This window comes from Vigna unguiculata, chromosome 3 (genome assembly GCF_037176805.1).
Source record: "Vigna unguiculata cultivar grain cowpea cultivar isolate G323 ecotype 2 chromosome 3, ASM3717680v1, whole genome shotgun sequence".
NCBI classification, from domain to species: Eukaryota; Viridiplantae; Streptophyta; class Magnoliopsida; order Fabales; family Fabaceae; genus Vigna; species Vigna unguiculata.
The window spans coordinates 51,963,334-51,971,585 of record NC_140794.1 but is presented as its reverse complement, the minus strand read 5'-3'; the positions used below and the strand labels follow the sequence as shown (position 1 = coordinate 51,971,585).

Here is an 8,252-nt window from a genome sequence, read left to right as displayed (position 1 = left end):
ATTCATATATCATGTATCTATCACGTATTATATCCTATTATTTTCAAAATAAACGTATTGACGTATCAGATATGTGTCGTATCTGATACATGTATCGTATCCATGCATCATATATATTTAATAATAATTTTTTTTCCTTTACCTTAATTTTTATTATTTTATAAAAATTAATTAGTTAATATTAAAACAGTAAAAACTTGATACCTGTTAGAGTTGGGTATGAGGGTGAGATAAAATTTTTCTCTAAAAATAAGTATGTAATAGCAAAATTTGTCATCGTCTCGCCTTGCGATCACTGAAGGCATAATTAGGAATGTTATGGGACGGGTAGGATATGGATAGTAGGTCTCCCGTACCCTATCTGCTCGATAAATATTCGCACTCGTCTTCATATTCGTGTGGGCATCTGTTATGCGAGAGCTCACATATTTTTTTAATAACCACGAATATTCACGGGTATATGGAGTATTTACAAAAAAAAATTAAAATATTTAACAACATATTTTAACCATAAATTCAAATAAAATACAATACATAACATTTATACATTTCAAACAAAGAAATATAGATATTTTAAAATCAATATAAAAAATAACTGATTCAAAATAAATGTGTTAATATTTTAATCATGATTTTTATTTATTTTTCAATTTAAATTAAAGTATAACAAGGACGCATAATTACAAATACAAATACTATGATACTCATATATGTCTCGTTAAGATTATGTGTAAAAAATACTCATACCCATAAATATTTATTTACAATTTTTATTCTTTACCCATAGTTTTATTGTGGATATTTATGGGTATGAATTTTTTGAAATTCCTATACATAATTATCGAGTGCCTACAGAACTATTAATGGTACAATAGTTTTGGGATGTAATAATTAGAAATTTATTCCTTCCAAAAAATAAAATACCTCTTCGTGCCTTCCTTTTCCACAGAGAATTGCGACTCTGCATTTTTAATTCAGACTTTTAAAAAAGGAAAAAAATTACAAATATCAAAAGTGAAAACGAGGTCGTTTAGCTTCTGTCACGTCGCAAACACAACATCCACACTCACTCTCGAGAGAAAAAAAGTAGCGAACGAGCTTTATTGTGTGAGTGGTAAAGTTCGTTTCCTTCAACGTTCCAATCTGTCAAAGTCCCACCGCGCACAAATTAAATTCCAAAGCAAAGTAAAGAATAAGAAGCTGTAAACAGAGAAGACGCCACGATTAGTGAAGCGGAACGCAGAGTGAGAAAGGGTTTTGCTTTTTGAAGAATCGCGTTCGGAGTCAGAAATGGAGTTATCGACTCCTAATTCCTCCAAACCCTTATCCATTACGCCTGGTTCTAGGGTTTTGAAAAGCCCTCTCACTGATGAACAGATCTGGAAGCGTCTTCGCGACGCTGGCTTCGACGAGGAATCGATTAAGCACAAGGACAAGGCTGCGCTCATAGCTTACATCGCTAAGCTCGAAGCTGAGGTTCGTAATTTTCTCCCTCTCTGTAACTTATTTTTAATTTTGAATTGCTTTCATTGAATTGAATTGGCGGAACCGTAATCGGACTATGCAATGCGATCGGATTAGTGAGGTAGTTTGTTAGGTTGGGGGATTTTAGTTTTGAGTGGGTTTTTGATATTGTGTGCGGTTGGGTTATTTATTTAATACCCATTAATAGTCTTTTGAGATGACGAATCATTTATTTGGGTTCTTCTTTAAGATATACTTCAATGATGAATTTCACTGTCGACGTCGCTTCATATGGTATCTTGATTATTCTAGTACGAGATCTTCTTTTTGTGTTGCTACTTCTTTGGTGCGGCCAACTTGCGTGATAATTATGGTGGATAGGTCCTCTGTTCATGTTCGTTAAACACAATAGTTAGTGATTGGCAGCACCTGGTAATGTTATGATTGGATATAAAGCCAAAGTCCTTGTTCAGAATTCTCTTCTATTTGTGGGAAACTGTTTATTCGGGCTATTTGTACTTTTGTAGAATGCTTTGAATTGTGTATTTGAAGTGTGTAGCTAATTTTATACATTGATAGTTTGTAGTGGATTGAATTCATTTTAAACTACCATTGATTTATTGCAGTGGAAGTGGAGTATGTGAATCCTAGAATCTTCATTCCGAGAGGGCTTTTCTCTAAACACCTATTAAACGCTTAAGAGTCCAAGGGGTTAGTTTCACAGCTATGCATGTGAAGATATTTTGTCGAAGACAACACAAATTTAAACACATTATTCAATTTGTTTCCTAATAGTTTATAAAGTTTCCTTGTCATCTGGGATGTTAATTTGGCTGAAATCATTTGGTTGCCCACCAATTAATATTACTCTGAAATTTCCATTGTTTTTGTTTATCTTGGTGCATGTATCACAAATAACAAAGTTTTCTTTCTTTTATTGATTGTTGCATTCTGCCCTTTTTGCATTGTTTTCCTTGTCAATTGAATAGTTTTCAATTAGTTTTTCTGCTTGGTTGGTTGGTTAGCATACATCACTTGCAAAGTCAGATGAGCAAATCGAGTTGATGCTTAATTTGCTAGTGCTGTGAACTGGTTTGCTTTGCTATCACGCAAAGCAACACTTTCCCCCTTTAATTGAATTGCATTTTCAAGTGAATGCTCCATGAGTGGTTTACATTGTCTTTCATTTTCATTAGAGACAGTATTTCTTTTTCTGCTGTTAGTGCTAACAAAATCTATCAGTCCTTTCTAACTTTCATTTTGACCTGTATGATGTTGTGCAGATATACGATCACCAGCACCACATGGGTCTTCTCATATTGGAGAAAAAGGATTTGGCTTCAAAATATGAACAATTAAAAGCCTTGGCTGAATCATCCGAGTTAATGCATAAACATGATTCTGCAATGAATAAATCTGCATTAACTGAATCAAGGAAACGTGAAGAAAGTTTGAAGAAGACTGTAAGCGTCAAAGATGCATGCATCGCTAGTGTAAGTTTATGGAATAGTTCTCCTCCTGTCAAAACCATTCATGCTTGCTTTTTCATATATTTATTTTGCTAACACTTCTAAGGGGTTATTTTTTGTTGTCTTTTGTAGCTTGAGAAGGCCTTGCATGAGCTGCGTACAGAAAGTGCTGAAACAAAGGTTGCAGCTGAGAGTAAATTTGCTGAAGCAAGCCAATTGATAGACGAAGCACAGAAAAAAATTACAGATGCTGAAGCAAAGGTGCGTGCTGCAGAATCTCTGCAGATGGAGGCTAACCGATATCACAATGCTGCCGAGAGGAAGCTTCGTGATGTTGAAGCCCGTGAAGATAATCTCAGGCGGCAGATAATGTCTTTCAAGGCCGAGTATGTTACTTACTATCTTCCAAGTTCATATTTGTGACTTTGAGCGTATTAACAGTTACCTCAACAGGCAGAAAATCTTATCTTTCAAGTCATAGTATGTTACTCATACTTGCAACTGTTGCATGAAGTTAGCCTGTTACTTATTATCTCCCTAGTTCATTTTTGTGATTTAGAGCACATAAGCAGATTAAGTTGTGCCTTGACATTCTGTTATGTCGTTGGTGAATCAAAGTATTTGTTTGCTTCAGGTTCCGTAGTTGAATACCTAATATAACCACTCAATTTTTAATTCAAACAATTGACAGGATTATGCATGACGCAACTAATTAACTGTTAACGTACCTCCTTTTAACACTTAGCAACATGAAATGCTATTAAGTTTTGTGGTTATAAGTTCTGCACCCTGTGTATGATTATAATCTCTCTTTGATCATTGAAAACGTTGATAGCTTCATATTGTTTTGAAAATTATCTTGATGTCTCTCTCTCTCCCCTTTTCTCTCTCCAGTTGTGATGAAAAAGATAAGGAGATGATTCTTGAGAGGCAATCACTTTCTGAAAGGCAAAAAGCTTTGCAACAAGAACAGGAAAGATTACTTCAATCACAATCCTTGCTCAACCAGAGAGAGGAACACTTTTTGAGTAGATCCCAGGAACTAAACCGTCTTCAAAAAGAGTTGGAAGATGCAAAAGCAGAAGCTGAAAAGGAACATGAAGCCCTACATGATGCGAAAACCACTTTAAAATTGAAGGAAACCACTTTAATGCATCGTGAAGAGGTTTGTTTATATTTGAAATATCTCAGTTGATGATATTAGTATTAACGTTTTTATCTTTCTTGTTCATGTGTGGATTTATGTTTTGTGAAAACAGGAACTTACTAAATGGAAAACTGAGCTGAGTAAGAAAGAACAGGAGTTACTTGAATTTCAAGCGGAACTTTCTAATAGAGAATCTGTACATTTTCTCACCATTGTTTACTTTCCATTTTAATTTCTGATCCTTTTCTCTATATCATTATTCTTTTATTGTTGGGAAAATGTAGGATGAAACTCAGAAAGTTATTGCTGGTCAGGAAGCCGCACTGAGAACTAAAGAATATAATTTGGAAGTTGAGCTACAAATGAAGCGCAAATTGGTTGAATATGATATTGAGACAAAGAGACGGGCTTGGGAGTTGAAGGAGGTTGATCTTAAACATTATAAGGATGAAATCCTGGAAAGGCAGAATGATTTGGAAGTTCTGTCAAGGTCACTGAGTGAGAAGGAAAAGGATCTGAAGGATCTGTCAAGTGCTCTCGAAGAAAAAGATCAAAGGTTGAGTGCTGCTGAGAAGGAGTTTGAGCTAAACAAAGTGCTTTTGCAAAAGGAGAAAGATAATATTGAACAAGCAAAGCAAGATCTGCAGAATTCGTTGGCATCACTTGAAAATAAAATAAGACAAGTTGATATTGACAAGGAGAGACTCGAAGCTGTGAAAAGTGAAACTGGTGAGTTGTCAATTTTGGAAGTGAAACTAAAGGAAGAGATTGACCTTGTCAGATCTCAGAAGTTGGAGCTTTTGGCTGAGGCAGATAAGCTCAAAGCTGAGAAGGCAAAGTTTGAAGTTGAGTGGGAGCTTCTGGATGAAAAAAAGGAAGCGTTGCAGAAAGAAGCAGAATTCATAGCAAAGGAAAGGGAGGCGGTTTCCAGTTTTATTAAGAATGAGCGTGACCAACTAAGAGAAGAGAAAGAAAATTTGCGTAACCAGTACACCCAAGACTTGGGGTTTCTTGCCAGTGAACGTGAAAACTTCATGAACAAGATGGCTCTTGAACATGCTGAGTTGTTTGGCAAGATGCAGCAAGAGCGGGCAGATTTCTTGCGGGACATTGAGGTGCAAAAACAGGAGCTGAATAACCTCATTGAGAAGAGACGCGAAGAAGTTGAAAGTTATTTGAAGGAAAGAGAAAAGACTTTTGAGGAAGAAAAGAACACTGAACTTCACTATATTAATGCTCGTAAGGAGAAATTGGCAAAAGAGTTGGAACAGGTTTCCTTGGAAATGAAAAGGCTTCAAACTGAGCGGGCTGAAATAAATTTGGATCGCGAGAGGAGAAATAGGGAATGGGCTGAACTTACTAAATGTATTGAGGAACTTGAGGTTCAAAGGGATAAGCTCCAAAAACAGAGAGAACTGTTGCATGCTGACAGAGTTGAAATTTTTGCTCAAACTGAAGAATTGAAAAAATTAGAAGATTTGAAAGCTGTCTCTGATGATATTGCTATCACTGAAATGCTTAAATCTGATATGGAGTCTAGCCAAAAGAAAATATCTTCAAGGAAGAACTCGAAGCGTCAGACGCCTCTCACACATGGTGGTGATAAAATCAGCAATGGTTTTGATACTCCATTTGTGGTGAAGTCATCTGCTTGTTCTCCTCCTAGCCCTGTTCGATTCTCATGGATAAAACGGTGCTCTGAGCTTATTTTCAGAAATGCTCCTGTGGCTTCTGATACAGATAACGGGAGCAACAGGCAAAAACACTTGGGAATTGATATTGGCAAGGGACAACAAACTGGATTTACTTTTGAAGAACCAAAAGTAATAGTTGAAGTACCATCTCGAGATGATGCTAGAAGACGTGAGATTGAATCTGAGGCGAAAGATGTGAATGGAAAAAGTGCTCTCTTGTTTCCAGATGGACATCTTGTAGGCAGACGAAAAAGAGGGAGGGGAAATGTGACTAGTAAAGTTGGTGATCCACTAGTTGATCTTGGGCAAAATAAGAAATCTAGAGCGGAAGAACAAACAACTGAAAATCCTATTGACCAGGGCACTACACGCCGGTACCACTTCTGTCCACTAAATCAATTTATTTCTGAATGTAGTTTTTCTGTATTCAGAAGTAATCTAGGTGCAGTCTAATTCAGGAACTTGTTTATTGATTTTATTTTCAGTGTTGTTTCAACCCAATCATAAGTCTTGAAGGTCCAGCAGGTGTTAACATCATCAAATCAAACGCAGGGTAACACTGAAGAAACTCGTGTAGTAATGGTTGATAAGGTTATTCATGTGTCAGAAGTGACTTCTGAGAAAGTTGATGCTCTCCCTATCCACAGTCAATATGGAGAAACAATTGATATAATAAATTCTAAAACTAAACAGGAAGATATTTTACCCCGTGTCTCAAGGGTATCGGCAAGCACCGAAGAAATATCCAAAGGAAACAATGGGCAGGTTTCTGAGAACTGCTAGTGTTAGGTAGTGGCTTACAGTCAGTTTTTTGTCTTCGTATTTACTATGGTTTCGTATTTAGGCCAAGTCTTTTCAATGTATACTGCTTTCTTTTGGTTCCGTTTCTGCATAAAGTTTCGCTTATATGTTCATGCAGGTGTTGTTTGACTATGGATATGGATTGCAGGTGATGTGAGTACTAGTACTGGTAATTGGTGTGGTTAAGATAAGTATATATTAGGAGTGTATGAGGTGCGTCTATTAATGAAATTAAGCATGTTTAGCTGTACATTCCTCTCAACTGTATCTCCTGTTCATTCTCATTAGACAGTGTTGCATCATGGAATATGCTATTTTCATTGAATTCATCCTCTTGCAATGCAGGATGTCATAGGGAATGGATTCTTCATTTGTTAGTGACTTGGAGATGGAAATGTTTGTAGAGCTAACTAGGGGATGTCTTCTTTGTGTACACATTTAATGGATGCAGTTGCAAATTACAATTAGGGTGGGGTAAATTGTTAATACCATAGAGTTCGGATAATAGGGATGTTATGTACTCCAAAAAGAGTAAAAGAAAGTGATAAAAAATAGATGAGAAAAGCAGTTAGAAGCAGCCAAGGGTACGTTACTGCCCAGAAGTGTTGGTTGCGGGTCAGTGAGTTATTCTGTCATTATTTTGTCTGTCGTGTTTAAGCCCTTCAGATTGTTTTTTACGCAACGCTGAATGTCATGGTGTAGCCGTCAATGGTGATTTTGCTTGCGTCTGCAAACATGGTGGTTAAGATCAGATGTATCTGAAGCTTGTGTTAGGCTGGTTCTATATTTTTCTTTAGTACTTTGTTGCATGAATGCTATTCATACTTTTCAAGGTTTTGAACTTAATTTAATGTAATACCCCACCAAATAACTTTTTTGAGTGAACCAGTTTTGGTTTTTTGTGTAAAAACCATGTATAACTGCAGATTGATGGTCAGAATTATGTCCGAAACTCACTTGACTAATTAATATAGTAAAAATGTTAATTATATTTCAAGATGCGTACACACATGTGAATTGTTCAGCCGTAAGTTAAATATATATGTAAGTGAAATACAATTGTCGTTTATAAATCGATTTTGACGTTTAATTAGATATATATTTACTTACATATAATGACTACATTATATTGATAATGTACAAACTAATCATTACCACTAGTCTAAAATTCGTAATGTTTTTAATTGGTATCATTAAATTTAACTGTCTCAGTTAGTTGCTATTAATAAGCATGATCCAAAATACATACCATACCACTTGTAATGTTGTAGGATCAAATGTAAGATATAAAAGAGTTGCAATTAACAACCATAATAAAAAAAATAGTGAATGTTGGGAATGTACCGCATGGGGCGAATAGTTAATTGTGCTTCTGGCTTTGTGTGCGCTTTTGCTACATGCTCTTTTAGGTTCAGCTTGTGTTATTTTCTTCATGCTCATCAACAATTTTAATATTTCCTTCAGGCTCACTAGTTGCAGAAGGGATAGGACACTTTGGCTCTAAAAAACATGACTGTTTTTGAGTTGTAAAAGTAAAATATGTTATTAAGTAATAAAATAAAATAAAGTATGTGTTCATTTTGATGAGAAAATTTATACTTACATGTTAACAATGAGTATGCAACGTAATGATGATGTCATCTCATTAAACAAAAGTAAAAAAACAAACACTTCAAA

The 8,252-nt window shown here is 35.6% G+C and overlaps 1 protein-coding gene across 1 annotated transcript; it reads left to right on the top strand.

Annotated features, from left to right (window-relative positions):
• The first annotated feature begins 1,049 nt into the window (after positions 1–1,049).
• Positions 1,050–7,460, top strand: LINC4 (crowded nuclei-like protein). Its single transcript, XM_085671108.1, has 10 exons — positions 1,050–1,476; positions 2,091–2,175; positions 2,748–2,957; positions 3,066–3,319; positions 3,828–4,098; positions 4,193–4,276; positions 4,365–6,148; positions 6,260–6,563; positions 6,694–6,788; positions 6,921–7,460. Exons 3-8 carry the CDS (start codon positions 2,769–2,771, stop codon positions 6,279–6,281), a joined length of 2,604 nt encoding a protein of 867 aa, XP_085527234.1. The 5' UTR covers positions 1,050–1,476; positions 2,091–2,175; positions 2,748–2,768; the 3' UTR covers positions 6,282–6,563; positions 6,694–6,788; positions 6,921–7,460.
• The last annotated feature ends 792 nt before the right edge of the window (positions 7,461–8,252 follow it).